Source organism: Abramis brama, assembly GCF_963993115.1.
Source record: "Abramis brama genome assembly, chromosome: 10".
NCBI lineage: Eukaryota > Metazoa > Chordata > Actinopteri > Cypriniformes > Leuciscidae > Abramis > Abramis brama.
Window position 1 is genome coordinate 12380388 of NC_139972.1, and position 25007 is coordinate 12405394.

Genomic DNA, 25007 nt, shown 5'->3' on the forward strand with positions numbered 1-25007 from the left:
TGAAGAGTTCAGATGCAAAAGCCTCTAAGTGCCACCTGAAATTTTCTTCTAAAATGATCCTTTTTATCAAGTTCGTATATTTAAGTTCAATAATTTCACTTAAATGGCAATGCAAATTACCTATTAATTGTCATTTAAGTGAAATTACTTAACTTAAATATACAAGCTTTATAAAAATGATCATTCAGTCTTATTTTTGCATTATAATTAGCAGGTTAATATGTAAATCAGGTCCTTGAGCTGGAATGATGGAATAATCTTAAATATTCACTGAAGTGGGCTTGTACATATTATTCATATTTAGAATTGTATTTAACTTCATATATTGATGTTAGATTAAATTTAGAATTTTTAGAATTGTAGAATTTAGAATGTCTTTATTCTCATTTTTATTTCAAAATTATTTCATGTATAATTTTATTAAAATAATAATTTCTTCCTGAAAAAACTCGAGGCCCAGAGAGAAGGAAATGAATAGTGGAATAAAGTCGTTATTTTTTTTAATTTTATTTTTTCGCACAAAAAGTATTCTTGTCGCTTTATAAACTTAACATTGAGCCACTAGTCACTTAGACTATATTAACGATCTCTTTAATACATTTTCTGGGCCAGCAAGTTATAATGTGTTAGAAGCCTATGGAGGAGTGAGACAGCTCTCAGATTGAATCAAAAATATCTTAATTTGTGTTCCGAAGATGAACGAAGGTCTTACGGGGTTGGAACAACATGAGGGTGAGTAATTACTGACAGAATTTTCATTTTTGGGTGAACTAACCCGTATTTTAGTTTTCGGTCAAATTGCCTTTTGAATGGGTGTGCTTGGGGCACTTCTATGATAGCATCAAAAATCGCTATTTTTAAGAACATTGAGAAGGCTCGACACAACATGAAACTTTGCTCGAAGTATCACCAGGGGCTCTACACATGAACTCGAGCATTGACAACATTGTTTGTGTACACAGAGTTAACTAAAAAGAAAGGTTTTGAACAACTCGCTGTAGCTGTTGATGTTTCCGTCCGCCGGCATTTTGTCAGTCAAAAATAGTCAATCTCCGAATGTGAATGAACTGACTCTGAATTTTAGTATTGTTTCTTATATGAGGATCCTTTTTCAAATACAAGGTAAATATTGATTTTCACTAACGACAAAACAACAAATTATCCGTGAATTTCTATGGATTTATATATTTTTTATATAGCCTACATACACAATTTAATATATATATATATATATATATATATATATATATATATATATATATATATATATATATATATATAGTAAAGGTTTAAATTTTATATTATATATTTAGGACTTTTATACAATTACATAATTGTATAAAATGTAAAAAAATTATTTAATCTATCTAACATTGTCAATACATTTCAAAGTTAAATACATTTACACATATGAACTATATATATGTGTGTGTGTGTGTGTGTGTGTGTGTAAGATTATCTGTTCTGTGTTCACTTATGTGTTGCATGAAGAAGAAAACACAATTCCGAGTTTGTGCATATTTTACTCAGTACTCTGAGTTTTTTTTTTGTTTTTTTTTTACAGAGGCATAGTTTGAAAAAGTTGAATATTTAATGTAAAAGCAACCTCACACATTTTCCCATACAGCAAAAAAACAATAGGGCAAATAAAAAGTTCTTAGAAAAATGTCTCAGTTCTAGTTGATGTTATAAAGAGTGAAATAAAGTATGAACACTGGAAACATGTTTCATAAAAATGTACATTGAAGGTTACGCTTTCTCCAGAGCTTCAATGTGTGGTTGTATGTTTTGTTGCAAACACAAAGGCAATAATGGTGATTGTTGTTCTGACAAACGGTCCTATCTGTTCACAAGCTTATAAAAAGCACTAATAATAATGTATTGTGTTTGTCCATCAGATTTACCCAATAAATTAGTATTAATGACAAGTATCAGTGGGGACATACTTAGTGTAGAGAGGCTAAAATGAAATTGCACACATGTAGAATTAAACAGAGCAATAAAGATTTCAAATTCAATTAAATAAACAGCTTACCAAATGCTTAAGTATACACATTATATACATTCCCTGGGTTGGGACAAAACAAACTAACAAACAAATATTTTCTTCACTTATTTGAACTAAATGTATGGGACACTTGAAATAGATATTTTGACATTTGTTTTCTCATATATATATATATGGGATCCTATAGTTTAACAATATTCCACCAATAATCACTTTAGCAAAGTAATATACAGCAATATTAACAAGGGTCGGTCAGCGAAACAAAATGAAACAATGGCGAACTTCCCTTCAAACGTCAAACAAATGGCTGTTTAGGTCAATTCACAAAGCGAGAACAAAAATTCATTCACTCGAGTGATAAAATACAAATTCAATTAGGCTCTTCTTTTCATCCTGAGACTGTCTAAACCAGGGTTCCTCAAACTCGGTCCTGGAGGGCCACAGTCCTGCACAGTTTAGCTCCAACCCTGATCAAACACACCTAGCTGTGAGTTTCTAGTGATCCTGAAGACATTGATTAGCTTGCTCAAGTGTGTTTGATCAGGGTTGGAGCTAAACTCTGCAGGACAGCGGCCCTCCAGGACCGAGTTTGAGGAACCCTGGTCTAAACCAATGACATTTTACAATGACTTTGTGCTTATGTTTGGTACATTTTCAGGTTTGAAATAAACGCTCGGGGGGGGGGGGGAATATTAACAGTGCAAGAATATACAGACAGGTATGATGGAAATAGAAAATAATCTCGCTTCTAATGGCTACACACCAATTCTCATTTGTGCTTCATCGACTTCCTGCCATTTTCAATCTGCCGGCTTGTTTCGGGTTTCCGTATGTTACATAATTGTCCGTGTCTCTTGGGTATATTCTTTATTACAGGGCGTACTTCCAAAAAAAAAAACACCCACTTTCACAATGGAAAACAACACACTCACACACACAAAAAAAACAAAGACAGTACATGATATTTACATTATACATCTCACATATTCTTGTCTTAAAGCGTAATTATTGGCAAAGCCAAGGTTTTCCGACTTGAGATGAACCACATTTCTTGCCGCTCCCTGGTAATATCTGTAAAAAGGTATATAACAGGCACAGTGAGGGTGGTTGAGAAATCAGCATTCACTGGGAAATTAAATGAATAAACACAGCAACAAACATGACAAGCACATGTCTGTATATTTTGGCACTTTGCAAATCAAACGGGGATCATTTTGGAGGGGTGGGATAGGGTTTCTTGGCCTAAATGGACCTGGTGTTACAGTTACAAACTCAACTGATTTTAGATTATTTTTTTTATATATATTTTTTTTAGACGATTATGAATCGTTTAAAAAGAGGCAACATTCTTTTTCAGCAGGTGGTGTGTCGAATTTGGCCTTAAAGAGGTTTTTCGCAAACAGAGACAAAGCCAGACCAGACTAGTGCTGTTAGGGAGCGGAGCGCTATAACGCCTCCTCTGCTGGCTCGCAGTGTTGCCGTGACAATACTGAACAGAAAAAAAACAGAGGTGCTAAATGAAGTACTCTTTCTTTTCCTCTGCATGTGCGTGGTTCCCCTCCGCATTGATGATGGCAGTGTCTGCGTCAGGGGCGTCCTCCGCTCCTTTGGCCTCATTGGTTAAGTATGTCCCTGTCCACACAGTCCCACATAGGTCACATAGACACATAAGGTACAACAGTGGACATGTTGAAGCATTTTGCACACTATAGGTGGGGGGGGTGGGGGGGGCGAGAGAGAGGGGAGGGAAGCCGTACCTTTGTGCCTGGCCAGATATCGGCCCAGGACGATGATGAAGCACAGGGTGATGAAGACCACCACGGCCACCACTCCGCCGATGAGAGCGTGGTCGGGACCGTGTTGCGTCAGAGCGTTGGGATCTGGAGGAGGAGGAGGAGAGGACGGCGTGAAAAGACGCCAGTGGAACGACCACTATAATTAGCCAATTATGGGTCGGCGTGTTAATATAAGATGCATTGACTCGTTGCTTCCCACAATTCACTAAATACAGTTGTGAGCATCTCAGCTGGAGCAGGCAGTTACTTCATTTTTCACTTCATACCATTCAATTTAGATATTGGGACACGCAATTACAAACCACACTGAAGTACATGAACCGTAACCATCGCGCTGTAGTGCTACATAAATTATGTGTTAAATGGTGTAGGTTGTTGAGGAAAGATTGGCTTTCTAAGGGATCAGACTTATGGTTTTCTTATGGAGACTTGTGGCTTATTATTGATTTTTGTGATTTTTATGAAAAAGATTACACACCGACTTACCCAGACCATGCGTAGAGACCAGAATATCATAATATAATATATAATAAAATATCATATCAGACCCAGATGCAAATAGAGCTTCCAAAATGTGAAAAAAAAGTGAAATCGTTAACATGTTGTATGATTTTAATGTGCTTTTCCTATTAGAATCATGGGTAGGTTCAGGTCTGGGTAATTCTGTTTTGTACTACTCAACTTGTAGGACTGATTTCTTAAAGGGTTAGTTCACCAACAAAATTTTAAATTGTCATCATTCACTCACCCTCATCCAAAAGTGTAAGACATTCGTTCATCTTCGGAACACAAATGAAGATCTTTTTAATGAAATCTGAGAGATTTCTGTCACTCCATTGTCAGCTACGCAACTACACTTTCAAGCTCCAAAATAGGTAATAAGACACAATGCACGTCAGAGATTAATATTTTGTATATAAATTGGTAAATTATGTTGTTGTTTTTTTTTTTGCACAAACAAAGCACTTGCGTTGCTTCATAAAATTGAGGTTAAACCACTGGAGTCACATGGATTATTTTAATGATGTCTTTACTAACTTTATGGGGCTTGAAAGGGGTAGTTGCGTAGACTGTCAATGGAGAGTACAGAACTGGCTCAGATTTCATTTAAAATATCTTCATTTGTATTCCGAAGATGAACAAATGGCTTATGGGTTTGAAACGACATGAGGGTGAGTAATTAATGACATTAATAAATTTTCCCTTTAAGATTTCTCCATCTCTTTTTTTGTTGAGGTACTTAGTCTGCATGCTCTAAACTGCAAGTCATTTTTCACACAGCTTCCATTTCCATTTTGTACAAATTTCCCCTGAAGATTTTGTGCTCTTGAACATATGGGATGGAAACGCTGCTTTTTTCGCAAATTGTTCTTTGCAATATTTCAATTTTTTGCAACTTGGATGGACACATTGCTATAGAGACTTGTGCCAGTAAGTTACCACCTAGTAACCAACCAGAAAACTCTAAGCAACCACAAAGCAAATATACAAATCTAGTTTAAAACAAAAGATGGGATAAGTTTATAAACATATAATCATATGTTTAAAACATATAAGTTAAACAATTTAGTACTTGATGTTTTTTACTGCTGCTGCCTCATTTCTTTCAATTACCCATAATGCCATTACTGGTGCATCACTTAAAACCATAATCTTATGAATCATAAGCTTTGGAAAAATATTGTTTTCTACATACACACTGACATCTTCATGATGCTTAAATAAATTAATGTTACTGAAAAAGCTTTTAGAATGCATTTTCTGTAGCCACTGAATATTTAAGGAATATTGTGTTGGGCATTCAATGTGTATATCATCCAATATATATATTATATTACCACCATTTGACATTCCCATGTGGTCAAATTGAGGAGTTGCAAACTGGTGTTTATTTCATGCCAGATCACAGAAACATCCCCAGCATGTCATTCTGCTTTGAGATTTGGAGCCCAAGCAACATCAATTCAAAGCCAATGTTCTATCCTGACTTTCAATAGGCAGCAGGAGGGAGGAGCGGGGGGGATTTATCATTACAAACGAATGCTGAACAGCTACCAAAGATCAGTCATATCTCACAGGCCTGCGAGGACCAAAGTCACTCAATTCTTGGCGATATACAACAAGTTTCAAACCGGCAGGGGTTGCGGCAGGCTGATTTGTCTCCTGGGTTTAACTTTGAGTGAGCGAGCGCAGACTAGGGTGAATCCGGTCGCCTCTGAACTTCTACTGAATAAATCGCCACCTGGAGTTGTGCATCTTAAGACCCCACTGCGGATAGCTCAGTGCGCTAGACAGCTAGTGCTGCCATTACCTGCCTTGGATGTGTAGAAGGATAAGTTCACCCAAAAATTCTCATTCTTTCTTCTGTGGAACACAAAAGGTAAAAATTTTGATGAATAGCTTGGCCACTCTTTTCCATGATGAAAGTTTATGAGGACTGCGAACAAGCTTTAAGATGCTATTCACTGAAAATCTGGTCCGGAACAATTGATTCACTGGAAATATCCGACTAAAAACAATTGATGTGCTCACGATACTCCTTACAAGAGGAGGCCAAAGAAGTTTTTTATAACAAATTTAATTTTGGTTTGTTTCTCCACTATGGAGCTTTTGTGTCATTTCCAAGCTTAAAGGTGCAGTTTGTAAGTGATTTCTGAGAAACACTGTTGAAAGTGGATTGGGCCGAGTAGCGCAACACACTTGTAGCCCATCAGCAATAGGGGCGTGTCCACTCATAATAGGGGAGGAGAGAGAGAGTGAGCCAATCAGCAGTAGGGGGCGTGTCCACTCATGATGGGGGAGGAGAGAGAGTGGGCCAATCAGCAGTAGGGGGCGTGTCCACTCATGATGGGGGAGAGAGAGAGAGAGAGAGAGAGAGAGAGAGAGCCGATCAGCAGTAGGGGCGTGTCCACTCATGATGGGGGAGAGAGAGAGAGAGAGAGAGAGAGAGAGAGAGAGTGAGCCGATCAGCAGTAGGGGCGTGTCCACTCATGATGGGGGAGAGAGAGAGAGAGAGAGAGAGAGAGAGAGTGAGCCGATCAGCAGTAGGGGCGTGTCCACTCATGATGGGGGAGGAGAGAGAGAGTGAGCCAACCAGCAGTAGGGGGCATGTCAACTCATGTTGGGGGAGGAGAGAGTGAGCCAATCAGCAGTAGGGGCGTGTCAACTCATGATGGGGGAGGAGAGAGTGAGCCAATCAGCAGTAGGGGCGTGTCCACTCATGATGGGGGAGGAGAGATAGAGAGAACAAGAGGGAGATTTGAAGAAAGACTGTAGAAAGGGAGATGGCTGAGAGACATTACAAAAGAGAAAAGGTCAGAGGAATATCACTGGGAAAAGAAGAATTATGAGCAGGCAAGAGCTTTAGGACACAGTTTAATATTAGAAAAGCTTTCCAGTGCTGGAGAGACCTGAGTGTTGTTTCTTCTCCATACATGTACGTGAGTAACATTGGTTTTGCTGTTTCACAGATCAAAGATATGCTGTTGTTGTAATGTTAGCTGTAGTAACAGGACAGTTTTGAGTTCATTGTTTGTCTGGAGCTGCTGGTGACTAACAACCAACTCTTGCTTGTATATAATCTTGTGTACTGTATGTTCATTTTTTGTTCCTCCTTGTTCTTCATTTATCATCTACGTTTTATTTTGCTTCGCTTCAGAATAGACATCCACTCTTGCATTGCGTGTTCATGCATTTTGGGGGCGGAGCAATGAAGGGAGGGGTGTGTTTGTTTGGGTTGATTTCAAATATCAACAGTGTTTCTCAGAAATCACTTACTGTACCTTTAAATCCTCATTCAGGCCAGGATTTCTTAAAAAAAAAAAAATCCTACAGGTTTGGGACAGCATGAGAGTGACAGCACTTTTGTGTGAAATATCCCTTTAACCTAGCTTGAAGGGAACAGGACAAAATGGGTTTTCTTTGACCTGGAGTAATTGTGTCCTGACACAGCACCTTTTGGCCCTGCGTTGGGCACCATTTCAGTGCTTCTGCAAGGGTGTAAACTTTAACTATGTGTCTTTATTGCACTTCGAACTTGCTCTCATTAGCTCATAGTGATGAATGGCTCTGTCTTCTGCTGCGCTTGGCAAAGTGACCCTGGGAGATGTGTAGAACAGGGACTTCTGCAGACCCATTTCTAACACATAAATGAACCCATTTGGTTCAATTAACATTGTGCTTTGTTTAGAGGCAAAAATAAAAGCCACATGGAAATTATGTTCAAAGAATGAGAGGCTGTTCAGAATCAAGTACACCGATCTTGATTCATGAGATTTGCTTCACTCCGATTTTGACAGCCTATGTTGTGTTGTATTTGCCGCCTAATCACTTTAACACACAGATTGAACTTGCTATGCAGTATTTAAAGACTATTTAAAATATATAAAGCTTATATAAATATAAAGCACTTTTGTAAGTTGCTGTGGATGTCTGCAAAATGCTTTATAAATAAATATTAGAAAAACATAACACATAAAAAATGATAGCACGTCTACACAACAAAACCATTATTGCTGCAGATGTCTTTTATTTTCTTATGAATATGCAGTTTGATGATATAGTTCATTTTATTGCCCCCGACTCTAACTGAATGAGCTGTGTAGCAGTTACATGATTTCAAGCTGCTCTTCCAATCTCATTTTTTCTCATTTAAATGAGCCTCAGGAATTATATACATTTACAATTCAAAAAGTTTATTTATTCTATTGCAATAATTTCTCTTTTTTATAGATGGCTGTTGCTTAGAAATGTGGAGTTTTGCATATCCCTTGATAATAAGGATACTGGCTGATTTTATTATGGCATCTTGTGAATAGACAGCTTTAAAGCAGGGATAAGAATAATGATGTTTGTCTTGTTGTGCAGTACATTATTAAAGGCAGGATTCACATTCTAGAGCTTGTGCGGGACAGTAATGTTACCTCATTTATTCACATGCACACACACTGATCACTTTGATTCTTTCATTCAAGGTCCTTCAATATCGATTTTCAATTCTCATGATTTTACATGTGGGGGAGTGTACTAGCTGTATTTGACCTTGGTTGTGTTAAGCTAGAAAAAGAAAAACTACTGCATTTATTTATTATTCTTAACCCGCAAAGCTTTTCGTGACTGGGAAAGAAAGCCACTGCTGATGCTTTGCTAAGCCCCGCCTTAAATAAATGTTTTTGACCAATCCTACCTTAGCAGCTGTTGCTATCCACCATATCATAGGACGTTTGCCCATTTTTAAATAGGTCTATGAAAGGCCTGTATGTTTGGATTGTTGAACACAGAAGTTTACAAAAATGATCCTAAATACACAGTAAAATGTTGCTTATGTGGCACTTATAAAAGTGACAGAAGGTATTGAGATATACTGCAATATTTTTAAACAATTAAGTCAAAATAATAAAATGCAATATACAATGTAATTGTGCATAGTCCAAATAGTACAATATACCATTGAAAAGTTTTTTTTTTGTTTAATATTTTTGAAAGACTCTTGCTAGAAAGACTAACCATTTTATTGAATAGAAATACAGTAATATTGTGAAATATTTGTACAATTTAAAACAACTAAGCTGACTTTTATTGAATAAAAATACAGTAATATTGTGAAACATTTTCACAATTTAAAACAACTCTTTTATATTTGAATATATTTAAAAATGTCATAAAATGTCATTTAAAAAAAAAAAAGAAGCTATTTTTAGCATCATTACTCCAGTTTTAAGTGTCCTTCAGAAATCATTTTAAATTGTTGATTTGGTGCTCAAGAAACATTTCTTACATGTTTTTTAGGATTCTTTGACGAATATAAAGTTAAAAAGAAACAGCATTTATTTGCAATAGAAATCTTTTTGAATTTCCTTGCTGAATAAGAGTTGTCCTGGCAACCTAATTTCTTTCACTAAATAAATAAATAAATAAATAAATAACATCTTACCGACCCTCAAATTTTGAATAGTATATATTGTGCTTTTCAGCTTACGGAGGATCAATGTTTCCCATTTATTTTTGTTGTTGATATCAAAGGCTCCACATTTTGCTCAAATTCACCTTTTCACTTGGCTATATTCCTAGTATAAGTAAAATATTTTGTCCAGTGCTCCATATGTAAGGCTTTTGTGGTTCATGGTCAAATTAATAAATGCCAATTACTTATTTTAAAGACATTTTTGAGAAATATCCAGTGTTTGGGAAAGTTACTTTGAAAAGTAATTCTCCCTAAAAAGGCAACTAATTGCATTACTTATTACTTTTACGGAAAGTAATGCGTTACGCTATACTTTTGCGTCATTTGTTTCTCACCTGGGCTGGGCTTGCTTGTTTGTTTTTTAATAACAAAACAAAAAAAATCTATTTTTGGGAAAACAAAGTAACACGTTACTTATTGGAAAAAGTAAATTCAAAAGCAATGCATTACTTAACTCGTTACTTTAAAAAAAGTAATCTGATTACATAACTCAAGTTACTTGTAATGCTTTACCCCAACACTGGAAATATCTATCTAATTTTACCCCTTTATCAGCATATTTTACTGAAAAACATTCTGTAAGCTAGCATCAGCAAAGGGTCGAGTCCTTTGAACAGACATGACTGAATAGAAAACACTTATGATATCTCCAAATGTATCTGATCAGAGATAAATAGCTGGCTAACGGAGGCACACACATCAAAGACTTTAGATATACAACGACGGTGCATTCGGGAGAAAGTGCAACACGCAATATGGCGGAATAAGTCCCGCCTTCTAAATTAAAGAGCCATTTTCTGATTGATTAAGTCTTCATGTCACTTCAGCTTGTGTTCCGAGACACGTGCTTATGACTGCACATACCCATTGGAAAAATAAAATTTTTTTAATACTGATTGAGCACAAGAAACAACATTTATGGGACAGGTCATGTCAGATTTTGTTGCTAATTTGAAATATGTTATTTAACCCTCAGAGAGTCTTCGTTTAGCAGTCACACTCAGTGCCTTCCCGGTCAGAAGTGACCGGACACCTAAAAATGAAACTTCCTCCATCCCAGTAAAAACCAATGCAATTTATTTTTGTTCTATAATATTTATTCTTTTTAATTTAGTATTTTGAGACAATTTGATTGAACTTATTAATATTTATGCAATATTTATAGTCCATTTTTTGCCATTGGAAATAATGTTTTTTTTTTAAATTATTATTATTTTTTTATTTTATTTTTCTATGCGGTATTTTCGGTTAAAATAGAGACTAGGCTTTCAGAAAAAAAATAAAAATAAAAAAAATAAATCAATTTATTAAACATAAAATTAAATAAATCATGTTATTGCATGGGTTTACCACTAGATGCCTGTAATAGCTCTAAATGGAGATGCTTGTGAATTCTAGTTGTTTTTGGACCAAATTACTTACTTTTAAGATGTGGATTGATTGTATTTTTTTAGAAATTCTCAAATAATACTTTTTGCCAAGGTTTATAACATTTTATTAATTATTATTTTAATATTTTTTATAATTATTATATTAATTATATATATATATATATTAATTATAATTATTAATTATGTTATGTTTTTCACTCTTGATGTTTTAGAGTTTCACCCCTTCATTGCTGAGCACTTTTTTTCTGCATCGTGGCCGATTTGTAGCGAATTTTTGTGTTTTTGTCAATTTCCCATTCATTTCCTATGGGGGTCATTTTTGACCGAAGACCATGAGTGTGACTATTTTTTTTACGACCACTTAGCATGCTCGGATCATGACCTCAATTTTTTTCTGTGTTCACATACCTAATGCCAGAAAAGTCACCAAGTTTCGTAACATTCCAATGAAGCTGTGATTTTTAAAAATTCAAAACAGATTTTTTGTAATCTGAATTTATTGGTGTGTATGTGTATAAAAGTGTGTTTCTATGTGTGTGTGTGTGGGTGGGTGTGAATTTTTTGCACTCTTGATGTTGTAGAGTGTCACCCCTTTACTGCGGTGTACTTTTTTTTTGAATCGTGGCCGATTTGTAGATTGTACAGACAAAAATTCAGAGAATTTTTGTGTTTTTGTAAATTTCCCATTCATTTCCTATGGGTCGGTCATTTTTGACCGAAGGCACTGAGTGTGACTATTTTTTTTACGACCACTTAGCATGCTCGGATCATGACCTCAATTTTTTTTTGCATTCACATACCTAATGCCATAAAAGTCACCAAGTATCATAACCTTCCGATGAAGCTGTGATTTTTTAAAATTCAAAACAGAAAATTTTTCGGTCAGAAGTGACCGAAGACTCTCTGAGGGTTAATTGTGAATTCGGAAAGCTTCTTTTTTTTTTTTTTGATTTCAGGACTTGGTCTTGAAAGGTGTTGCAAATATGGCCGCCGAGGGAACAGACTTTCCTTGAAAGAGACTTTGATGTGTCTCTTTCTGTTGGTGGAGCAAAGACATACTGAACTCCTTTGGAAATGGAGCTGGTTTGTGAAAGTAAAGAGATCATTAGTCTCATTCACGGATGGTGACATGTGGCCAAAGACGCAAGTCATTTTGCTTGAGCGTTAATGAATTCCATTAAGATCTCGCATGTGAAAGGCCAGAGGCACAATGTGTTTTATGGCACACACACACACACACACACACACACACACACACACACACACACACACACACACACACACACACACACAATCAGAATCTTCATAGCTTTAAATGAACATTTGCATCAAAATAAATCACTGTGGAATTAATTAATGTTGATTTCTTGATTTACAATTTGTGGCAAAGACCCTGTGAAATTGTACATAAAAATGTCTGTGGAGATAAGAAATGAGGTCTATAGGCAACACTTTTAATTTGCATTATTGTTGGAACGTTCCAAGTTCAAAACAAGTTAAGCTCTATTGTCAGCATTTGTGAACTATGAAAGCTTGTTTGTGCCATTGTAAAAATAAATAAGCAATAAAGTATTTTCCTCCAATTGCGAGTTTATCTCGCAATCAGTGTTGGGTTGTAATGCATTACTAAGTAATTAATTACTAATTACTTTCCCCTTGGAAAAAGTAAAGCAAGGGATAACTTTTTTTCTGTAATTTAATTACAGTTACTTCTGATGTTATTGCAATAAATACTGTATAGACTATAGAACAATTCTGTATTGGATTTAACATAAAAATTTTACGTCTAATGTTCAAAATGTATGTTTTCAATGTAACCTTGTTCCTTTAAATACTTTGGTCAGTTCAATAATAATTTATGGAATTTTATATTATTTATTTGATAAAATTAAATGAGCAGCTTCATGTTTATGATTGTTTTGTTAGACTGGTTGAGGTTGATATGGAATTTAGAAAAAGTAATTAGTAATAAGTAATGCAATACATTTTAGAGTACAGTAATCTAATTACACTGTTGGAGTCTTGGAGATTATTTACTATTATTTAAATTAGTAACTGGCAATTAATAACTTTTTTGGAGTAACTTACACAACACTGCCCGCAGTTCAGACTTAATAACTCAATTATGAGAAATTACGAGATATAAACTCGCAATTGTGAGAAAAAAATTATATTTCTCAGAAATGTTAGATATGAACCTGCAATTGCGCGTTATTAAGTCCAAATTGTGCGATATAAACTCGCAATCTTGAGAAAAAGTAAACTGCAATATAGAAACTTGCAATTGGAAAAAAAATCTGAATTGCGAGTTTTATATTTGGCAATTCTAACTTTATTTCTCACTAGTCTGAGTTTTTCTCTCAGATCTGTTAGATATGAACTCAAGTCTGAATTGCACGATATAAATTCGCAATTCTGAGAAAAAAAGTGAGAATTGTGAGATAAAAAGTTGCAATTACCTATTTTTTATTCCTTGGCGGAAACAAGCTTCCATAGAGGCCTGCTGTCGATTAACACAGATTAAATGGCCTAAAAGTTTTCAAAAATGTACGAAACTGACACAAATGTGTGGAAAAATGCCTATATTAAGATTTCCTTACATTACATTTGATGTTGAAAATGGCCTAAAAGTTTTTCAAAAATGCATGAAACTGACACAAATGCGAAAAGGACTGTATACATTTCTAAGAACATGCATTTTAAACTACATTTTGAAAAAGATATTTCCTTTTCGTCATCCTGTATACTGTAGACCTATCCTTGTGCCATTGACCCTTCTGTATTTCTAACTTTTCCAGACTCTTCCTAACAGAAATAAGATTTCCTTTCACTGATGCCTGTAAGTGGGTCTTGTGTGAATGACAGCACCATGGAGCACCATGACATTTCACAAAGATCAGCAGTGCTCCCATGCAAGGCAATGGCTCCCAGCTCATGCTATGGAGGAGGTTAATCGGCGTAACCCGACCCACCAATCCACATTACAGCGCCCTGTCTCGCAATGATGTCAGCACTCCAGCAAAAAATATTTACCTGCTGTCGATTAACACAGAATACAGTTACAGTTCATCCATCAGTTAGCAAAAACAAGCATAAATTGTGTTTATAATAATGCAAGGCATTCTGCATGGTGTTTTGTTATTTTTATTATAGCAATAATTTAAAAAATTGCATTTGTTTTGAACTGGTGACATTCCTTAAAAGTATGAATTGTGTTCTAAATACAGATGGCACCTGAAATACTATCTGTATATAAGCGCTGTCATCTCCACACACTCATTTTGCAACTCATGTTCACTCTACTCCCAGCGGAATATGGTGTGGGTGGCATAAAATATGATTAGATTTAAAAAACAAATTACAGCTGCTTATAATTAAAATCAGTTCCCTTATGGGAGAGCAGGCTAAGGAAATCTGACCTATGACAAATAGTTAGAACACATCGAGGTGAAACATTCAGCACAGAGACCCCAGTGAAATAGACGACCAAGCTGAAAAAAATCAATGCTTCACCAAAAAACAAAACAAAACAGGACATAAACTGCACATAGCAAAATAAAACATGTTCTCAAAAGGCCATACCATGCACACACATATTATATGATGACATATAATAACATGTTTTTATGGCAGTGATTTAACAGTCACTGCTGCAACTCGGTTATTTTTTCCTCGTAGCTTTGTGTTTACGCCTTTCAAATGATCTACAAGGACACTGAGCTATCTTCAAGAATTGAGTGCTGGTTTCTTAAGATTCAGTCTGTCTGGTTATTGGAGATAATAACAAAAAAGAACTAAAACATGCTTGAAAAATAGTCTTATTTTCTGTTTTTTACATTATTTATATAATGTACTATTTCATCAAAACTTTAAAATATAGCCTACATTCTTCACTAAGGCTCAACTATTTTATGGGTCTCTAATAAAATCTAACGTGTAGATGTAAAAATTACATAAAGATTTACTTGGTTACACCACTTGACATTTGATGTTAAAAATGGCCTTCAAAAATGTATGAAACTGACATATGTGTAGAAAAATGCCTGAAATTGACACAAATGCAAAAAGGACTGTATACATTTCTAAGAACATGCATTTTAAAAAAGATATTTCCTTTTCGTCATCCTGTATACCGTAGGCCTATCCTTGTGCCATTGACCCTTCTGTATTTCTAACTTTTCCAGATTCTTCCTAACAGAAATAAGATTTCCTTTCACTGATGCCTGTAAGTGGGTCTTGTGTGAATGACAGCACCATGGAGCACCATGACATTTCACAAAGATCAGCAGTGCTCCCATGCAAGGCAATGGCTCCCAGCTCATGCTATGGAGGAGGTTAATTGGCGTAACCAGACCCACCAAGCCACATTACAGCGCCCTGTCTCGCAATGATGATGTCAGCACTCTGTATTTGTAATATTTACCTGTAGTTGTACCTGGGAAATCTTTAGCTGTTGCCATGGACGCAGACAGAAAGGGGCAGTAAGGGAAGACAAGGGTGAGGACATAACAAGGGGAGAGAATTAAAAAAAAAAAAAAACTGCCCACAAAACTCAAAACCATTAATGAAGACACTAACCGACAGCATTAACCTGCTGTCAGAATGATGGAACATGGACGACTGGGACGACATAATGGTTTCAAGTACAAATGCAGTTTTGTACAAACTAACACATCCTGCAAGACACATCCATTTGGCATATTCATAACTCTACATTCTTGCTAATCTCTGGTGTCTGCTACGTCCCGCTGCACTGCTCTGTAATGATGTTACTTATCATGCAAATCGCTCTGTATTTCAAGCCTCTGAAGCTGGAGATATTTTCTACTGCATTAATACCAGTTAATTCATTTGAGTTACTAGCCTCTTTATCTTACACAGATAAAAAGAACGGGCATGACAAATTGGGACAATTGGTCTCATTCACTAACCGTGTGTGTGCAGAGAGTTTGTGTGTGAAATATGAATACGAACGTCTTCACGAGCAAATCATGCTTCATCGATCACTTTTGTACTTGGGGTATGTTTACACCACAACAATGTACTAAAAACAGAAAAGTTGTGCCTTTGTGTTTTTCATGTACAGACGACAATGTTGTCAAAATGATTCCCGTTCGCACGGATCCGCGAAAACGACTAAAAACGCTGTATTCTGCTGCCAGGCCAGTAGTTGGCGATGTCACTTTGTAAAGAAACACTATGCGCCAAAAGACTGAACATGTAATATTCATGCGCATGACGTCAATGTTTCAACGTTTTTGTAGTTTACACAGAGACAATAACGGTATTGTTTAAAAAAACTTGAACTTTGAAACTTGTTTTCAAAAGTTTGCGTTTTTAGGCCCCCAAACCGATCTTGTTGTGTTAATGAACGGCCAAAACGTATAAAAAGTTTTCTGTTGAGGAATCATGGGGAAAAAACTCATAGGGCCCTATTTTAACGATCTGAAACGCAAGTATCAAACGCGAAACGCAAGTAACTTTGTGGGCGGATCTCGGGCGCTGTTGCTATTATACCGGCGGGATAAATGACTCTTGCGCCCGACGCAAATCTAAAATGGGTTGGTCTGAAGCAGCTTCATTATTCATAGGTGTGGTTTGGGCGTAACGTGAAATAAACCAATCAGAGCGTCATCTCACATTCCCTTTAAGAGCAGGCGCGCTTGTTCCATGGCGGATTGCTATTGTAACGGCGGATTTGCCAGGCGCACGCCAGGAGCGGTTCACAGCCGAGGAGACCGGCGTTCTCGTCAGAGACGTAAAAGACAGAGAAGTGACACTGTATGGGGATGGGAGAAACCCACCCAAATTAGCTTCGGTTAAACAGGCGTATAATAATTTTGGCAAATGTGTAAGCTAGATTTATGCCTATTTTTTCACATCTTCATGGACACCACAATGATTTCCCTCATGTGGAATATTTTTCCTTGTGTAGCAGGGTGAAGTGTACCCGTGTTGATCATTGGCCAATGTGAAAACATTGAACCTATCAGCAGTCTGGTGTCATGGTATAAAATGGGGAGGTTTTTGTCACTTGGGATGCGTTGACACCTGTACCGCCCCTTTACGGAGGCCGCCATTTATGAATGGGAGAGTAGCTGAAGTGCCGTCTCGGCTCTGTGCGTTCGTGCACAGGCTGCCCTGGGTTTTGAGGTTGGTACGTCTGTTTTGAGGATTTTCGTCAATGGAATGTGTATTTACTATTTTGAGTCTGTGTAGTTTATTGACGAGCAACCGGCAGCATGTTGAGGCCAGCGAACATGTATAGTGCTGCGCTGAGAACATTTCCGGTATGTATGAGAGCCATTCGCGTGGTTTGTCTCGTGGTTTATTGTTTTATTAGTAATATTTCTGTTTCATGTTCGACAGATTGAGTGACAAGAGCAAGGGTTTCACCTCTATATTGCGGGACGAGATGCGCGTCTGTTGACGTAACGCACTGCTGCCTTGCCTGGGCTTATTTTGGTCGTCTTTTCGTTGGAGCGAACTTGAACTTGTATAGCGGCGAGCCTGGACGATTGCTCGCCGAAGTGTAAGAACTAAAGTGGAAGCGTGGCTGTTTTCTCGCTGGCTTGCTCTTTGTGTGCGGGCGATCGTGGCCTTGTTTGTTTCATTTTGATTTGTTTCTTGTTTTGCTCCGAATTGTAATTGAGATTTTTCTTTAATTTGTCTTGTGCTCATTTTTGCGTGTTTTGTATGTAATAATTTCCTTTCCTTTTGTTTAGGTTTAAGTTTACTTTTGAGTTACAGAACAAGATTGAAATTAATATTGTTTTTGTGTATTCTTATTATTCTTATTTTATGTTTTTGTGAACTGACTGTTTCTTTCTTTGGGGGCTGGCTTGTACCAGCTAATTAATGTTTATTGTTTGTCTTTTTTTTCTCGTAAACAGCGTGACGAAGAAAGTGTATAGAGGAGGGGTTTAGCCGCTGTTTAACGGGGTTCACAATGAGTGCTGTGCTTATTGAGTGACCTGACTACACCAGAGTGTGTGTGTGTGGATATTAAGTGTGTTGTGTGAATTGAGGGTCACAGCAGGCCATCTCCCTCTCAATTAAGCTTTCTCGTGTATTTGTTTTTTTGTATTTATTATTTCTTTATATTGAAGTTTTGTAAAGTGTTGGTTCTTTTCCTTTTCTTTTTGACATGTGAATATTGAGCCCTTGATGTTAATGTATTGATGGTTTTAAAGGTCCCGTTCTTCGTGATCCCATGTTTCAAACTTTAGTTAGTGTGTAATGTTGCTGTTAGAGCATAAATAATATCTGTAAAATTACAAAGCTCAAAGTTCAATGCCAAGCGAGATATTTTATTTAACAGAAGTCGCCTACATCGAACGGCCCGTTTGGACTACATCCCTCTACTTCCTTCTTTAATGACGTCACTAGAACAGTTTTTTGACTAACCTCCGCCCACAGGAATGCTCCCTCAACTCTACCGAAATTCGTTTATGTACTTGCGCACTTCTTATAACTTACTGTGTTTACTCAGCTCTTACGGTGATTTTCTGAAGTAAAACTGACGCTTCATCTTTTGTGTGATGTACAATAAACTTTATTAAACTCATCAGTATATGTTTGATCATCATTCAGACAGCAGACTTGTAGGCTATTAATAAATAATGGATACATACAAGCAGATGACAAATACGTTATAATAACCGTAATTAAACTACTAAACTATACCTGTTTCATCTCTATACAGCACTCTGACTCTGTAGGCATTATTGTCCGACTCGAAATGAACAGTTACTGAGAGTTTCTGATATTATCATCATTCCGTGAGATGAAATTGTCCTGAGAGACTGAGCGCGAGCTCATGAAGCTCCGCCCCCCTGGGTCGTCCAGCAGCAGCTTATTTGCATTTAAAGGGCACACACAAACAGCGCGTTTTTCTGAGCCCCAAAAAATGACAATTTAAACATGCTGTAAAAAATTATCTGTTGGGTATTTTGAGCTGAAACTTCACATACACACTCTGGGGACATCAGAGACTTATTTTACATCTTGTGAAAAGGGGCATAATACGGGACCTTTAAATTTTGTATTTGAATAATCAAATACTGCTCACCCATTTCTTTTGGTTACAAACCTGTGCGCCCCCCGTCTTGGGGCTGAGTTCCCGGTATATACCGGGTGGCGTAGTCGACCGTTATATAATTGTTGTTTCATACAGTTCCCTCAAATACCTGACGCCACTGGTTACACTTGTAATTATGTATGGTTTGCAAAAATGGCAACTGCTGCATCTGTGTGTAGATGAGAGAAGCAAAGTGTATGCACGTTGTGCACACGCTACATTATGGCCAAGCATGCGCCTTTAAAATAGCATCTGAATAATGTGCCACTGAAAACACTCCACTGACTTTAGACTAGGTTTTTCCTGGTCTGTGGCGGAATTGTTTTCTGGAACTGCAAAATAGCACCAGGGAACGTTTGCGTCGGAACACGCCTCCTCTTTCCGCTGAACCGCCCCCGGGAGCGCAAGTTCATTCCCTAATTTACCGACGTGCGTCTGTCGAGGGAAAAGTCCGCTGTGCGTCGGGTGTAAAATAGGAATGATACATGCGTCGTTGTACAAAGTCAATTGCGCTGGGTGCAAGATAGGGCAGATAGTAACAACTGAAACCATACATAGGCCTACGCAAAAACATACTTTGGGTGGCCATAGAATTTCGTGTGGGGCAAACAAGTTTGACACTTAGATTTCACTCATGTTCAAGTTGGTCATGTGAATTCAACCTGTTGACCAACAGAAAGCTGCTTGCTTTGAAAGTGACTTCTGTGTGAGATGTGCTTCATACATCTCAATGCTATTGACAATGGACCTTTTTTCATGTGAAATTTCACACAAAAAAAATCTAATATGACCACACCAAAGGAGTACTTTACCACTGGCAAAATGGGCTTTCAATAAAAGTTGTCAGCCTACACAGTAGAAAGGTGAAATTTATTTTCGAAATCTTGAATTTTTTTTAATTTAGATTTTCTACCCTTTTGACAAATTGCTAGGAAAACTTTAACACCCATAATGCACTGGGTACGTTGCCGTTCAAGGCCACTCCCACCAGTCTGCTATAGATAAGCTTGACCAGAGTAAATTACCGCCTTGCTTTAGTAGGAAATACTTCTTAGCAAACCTTTTGTCATAATGGTGTCGACTTGTATTGTTCCTGCATGGGTGCAAGAATACAAAGAGTAAACGTTTAGCGGGAGTGAGTTACTTTTGGTTTTACAGAGACTAAAGGCTGCAAAGAATCCTAAAAATGGAGAAAACACTGACGGAAAATCTGAAAAATGTTTGTAGTCAACATTTCAAAGTGGATGACCACGAACACAGAAATGGAGGGGAAAACGGAAAGAAACTGCCGTTCTGTCAGTTACGCCCTAAGTAAAACGCAGTCACCTACAGGTAAGAAAGCTGATGCCATTGTGTTCCATTTTTACCATAATGCTGTTTAAAGAGTAGACAAAATATGATACCATTTTCAGTGGTAAACCTACTCTTATAATAACTGTTAATAATCTTCTGTCAATCCAACTGGGGATACAAAATACGGAAGTACAATCTGTAGTTTTCACGAAAGCTGTCAAATTCACTGGATGGTGTGTTTCGTGTCATCCGGTGGACTTTTGCTGACAAATAAATGTGAATTCCTCAGTCCAGGTAACACGGAGAACTAGTAAACATTGTTTATTTACCTATACTACCGACATTACAACAATACAAAGCGGGTTGAAAATCAGCGAAGTTACCCTTTAAGAGAAGTTGCGCTATAGCTTGAGCTGTGAGGTTAATCTGTATCAGAGTCCTGCACGGGTCCATTTTTGGAGACCCGCCCCCGCCCGTACCCGCAAAGTTCAGCACCAGATCCGACCCGTCACCCGTGATAATATCAAAATTAAATCCGCACCCGCCCAGACCCGTTAATATTCGGCCCGTTACCCGACCCGTGCCCGCGATAAATCACACACAAGCTAAAATCTATTGAGCGGTGGGGACGCGTTCATAGGGTGCGCTGCCAATAACGCACCTAAAAGCTGTCACAAAGAACTGGGAAAAGTAATGATTATTAATATGTCAAATATATCAAGGATACATTTCAATTGTTTATTAATAAACAAGTGTTTTCTGTGTCAAAGTTGAAGTTGACGATGCTGACTGACTCGCGATCTTCGCAGTAGTGAGCGCGCCAGAGAGAAAATCACATTACGGATTGCATAAGCAGAGAGCAGTCTGCTTTCTTTTTCTTTTATTTTTTTTTATTGTTTTGTTTAAAAGTAGACATTTCATGATTTCTATTTCTCAGGTCTGTGAGGCAAGTAGCTTATACGCTGAGTTTCGGTTTATTTAAGAGACGAGCCTCAAGTTCACGCGCCCGCGCCACCGTGTCGTGATTATTGCCTGCTATAGCCTATTTACCTCCTATTTATTGAATCCAATAAATTGGTTGATGAAACATTGATTAAAATTAAGATACAATTAATACGAAACGAAATTCACTTTAAAGAAAGGTTTTCTACATAAACTTAATGAAATGTTCAAAATCATGTCTGCCCACTGCATTTGTCTCCCGATATTCGGGATCATCTTATCTTATTCATGCTTTTCACTTTTCATATAATCAACATGAAATTTAAAAAAATATATTATTTTATTTAAACATGAATATGAAACTAAATCGTTTTTAATGACAGGGCTACAACACATACAGTACAGAGAAATTTAATGTCGGAGCATTGCCGGTGAGCATTGTGGAGGGGGAGATAGGCTACGATTTTCGATCATTTATCAATTTATCATTCATTTACCATTTTGCTTGATATGCCAATTCTTAATATTTGGTGTTTTTAATGTTTGTTTGAGATCTCTGTGAAAGTTTTAATTGTAGGTTCGTGGCCCTGAGTGTCGCGATTTCGGTTTCATTTCGCATATAGCCTACAGCCCTTATAATCATAGATGACGCCACCGGTTTTTATTTAAAAGAAAGACATATGTATATATGTTTGTATGTAGGCCTATATATGGGCAATTTATATACACAATACTTACTAAAATATAATTAATATCATTTTATTGCATTTGTATTAGTTGTTTGAAGAGTAAAAAAAAAATCGGTAGGTCTTAACACAAGTTCACTACCGGCAAGTCGGTCGGACTAAAAAGGGGGAAAAAAAATAATTGGGTTGGTCCTAAATTGACAGGGTCGGTCGGGTTACTGCAAACAAGAATATTTTTAAGGACGGCCTGACTAAAACACATATTTGCGTATGTGTAATGGTAATTTAGACATACAAATATTGCACATATTTTTCATCCGTTACTCGCCCGCAAGGAGTTCATTATCCGCCCGCATCCCCGCCCGTGAATTTTAGGAATGTCATAATCCACCCGCGGGTACCCGACCCGTTGCAGGACTCTGATCTGTATAACACCGCAGATATGCTTATGTGCGTCTTTAGAGAGCGTCATATGTACAACTGTGAAAAAGGTTGTATGGAAAGCGCTTATATGGGATTTGGGTGTATTTTATGCAAATGACTAACCTCTGGCACACGGGCGCTCATTAGAATACTCCAAATTCATTTATATCAGAACAAGGTTAAGAACAAATTATTAATTAATGTGAACTAGGTGGATTTCTTTTTGTCCTGTGCATACAAACACCATTAATCCACGCAATAACTAGTGAATGAGACCCAACGTTGCTTGTCCCCATGTACTTGTCCCCATGTTCGTTCACACTGGAGAATCTGCCCTTCGATTTACTGAAACAGAGCTTATGTGTGATTAGAAAGACCTTTTATCTCTCACCTCTTTGACAGTCTGACAACCAGAATTTCATCGGCGGCTAGCTTTTCCCCCCTCAACACTGGAGCCAAAAACCTTTTAGTCCAATTTGTACAATAAGGAAAAAAAGAATGTCTGATGTAAAAAGGTGGAGGTGACGTGAAGTGGCAGCGAGAGAGATGGAAGAGAGGAAAAGATCAACATTCCCGCTATAGTTCAAACGCTGTGTGACTGTTCACGGCTCATTTCTGCTGCGGGCTGAGTGTGTTTCCCCCAGGGTTTCTGATGTGGGTTACGAAACTTACGAATCCTGACAAGAACGTGTCTGGGGCTTATTCCACCTCAAAAGAAGCACAAAATGATATTTTGTTTAAAGAACATTAAGCCTGTTTTTAGCGTTGTTGATGGAGATTTCGCACACGTGCCCCTGGTGGCCATTGAGGGTAGCACAAGTTACAAAATATACACAAGTTTGGGGTCAGTCATTTTCTTCGAAAAGTAGTCTCTTAAGCTCAGTAAAAACAGTAATATTGTGAAATATTACATATATATTACAATTTAAAGGGGGGGACGTGAACCAGCTCCAAATATAACGTCACGTGTTGTCATCCCGAGACTATGGTAATTACCACATGGCGTGAATGCAGTGATATGAAGAAGAAACATTTCTTATCACTGTTAACGTTTTTAAAAAGTCGTACTGCTTACTGTTGTTGTGGAAACCCTGATTCATTTTTTTTCTCAGGATTCTTTGATGAATAGAAAGTTCAAAAGAACGGCATTTATTTGAAACAGAAATCTTTTGTAACATTATAAATGTCTTCACTGCCACTTTTGGTCAAATTAATGCATCTTTGCTGAAAAAAGTATTCTTTTTTTCATACTGACCCCCATTTTTTTACAGCTAGTGTAAATGTTCATGTTTACTTTTTGGTGCACCTCAGGTAAAAAGAGTAGATTATATTTATATTCATTTATGCAGATACTGTATTGTTGTGAAGCACATAGCCTGTCATCTTGTCTTCTTTCTGTAGAAAGGCACTTTATTTCCTTCTACTATTTTAGCTTGTACTTCTCTGAAAGCCCATATGCGTACATTTACAGCATATTTGACATATTTAAAATATACGTTTCTAGAGGTAGTCTCTTTTTGGGACAGTCTGTGGAGGTTTGTCTCAAAATTTTCTGACTAACTTATTTAACTTTGCATTTACTTTTTTTCCTTTATTTTAATTTCTGTGTGAAATATTACCTGGATTTGCCCCATTTGCCTCGTTCAACAGATCACCATGTCCAAAACTATGCAAAAACAGCTGGTAACACTTTATAATAACGTTCAGTTGTAAGTCATGTATAAGTGGTTAGTTAATAATGAACTAATCATTTCAAAACATTCATAAATGATTAGCAAGTGATATACTAACATTTTATGTATGTTTTGTAAATTCCGTTACAAGTCATTTACAAGTGATTAGTTAATGATTAACTAATCATTTACAAAACATGACTATGCATTCATAAATGTTTAATTCATTTTTTTTTTTTTTTTTTAATGTTTTGCTCACATCAGGAGCACAGTGGTTAAAGACTCCATGTGTTTCAGAGAAGACAGCTGTCTATACCCTCACCAGTCAGCACTTACACTGCAGTACACACTACACTACACACTACAGAAGACAGCTGTCTATACCCTCACCAGTCAGCACTTACACTGCAGTACACACTACACTACACACTACACTACACTACAGTGTTCAACACCTGTTATAGATGATGTGTAAACGCATGAATAAATCATTTACAACACTTTCTGGGTCCCCTAATCTAAAGTGTAAACTATTCATCACTTGTAAATGTGTTACACATCATTTGTAGATACGATTCGTTGATCTTATGCCTTGATTGATTCTTGAAGTGTTAATCTACGAATGATGTGTAACATATTTACAAGTGATGAATAGTTTACACTTTAGATTAGGGGATGCAGAAAGTGTTGTAAATGATTTATTCATGCATTTACACATCATTGTGTTGAACACTGTTACTTACCTGTTACAAA

At 37.0% G+C, this 25007-nt stretch overlaps 1 protein-coding gene across 6 annotated transcripts in view; it reads right to left on the reverse strand.

Annotated features, from left to right (window-relative positions):
* Positions 1-1572: 1572 nt before the first annotated feature.
* cadm2b (cell adhesion molecule 2b) overlaps positions 1573-25007 on the reverse strand; it is a 247117-nt gene continuing 223682 nt past the window's right edge. For 3 of the 6 annotated variants that reach the window (XM_084126048.1, XM_084126046.1, XM_084126050.1), the window contains 4 exons: positions 15581-15607; positions 3766-3888; positions 3535-3640; positions 1573-3079 (listed from right to left, as the gene is read on the reverse strand). In XM_084126048.1, the coding sequence (XP_083982174.1) occupies positions 2974-3079; positions 3535-3640; positions 3766-3888; positions 15581-15607 (362 nt within the window). In that variant the 3' untranslated portion in view covers positions 1573-2973. The remainder of the gene's footprint in view (positions 3080-3534; positions 3641-3765; positions 3889-15580; positions 15608-25007) is intronic. The other 3 variants (XM_084126049.1, XM_084126047.1, XM_084126051.1) reach the window with 3 other exon arrangements.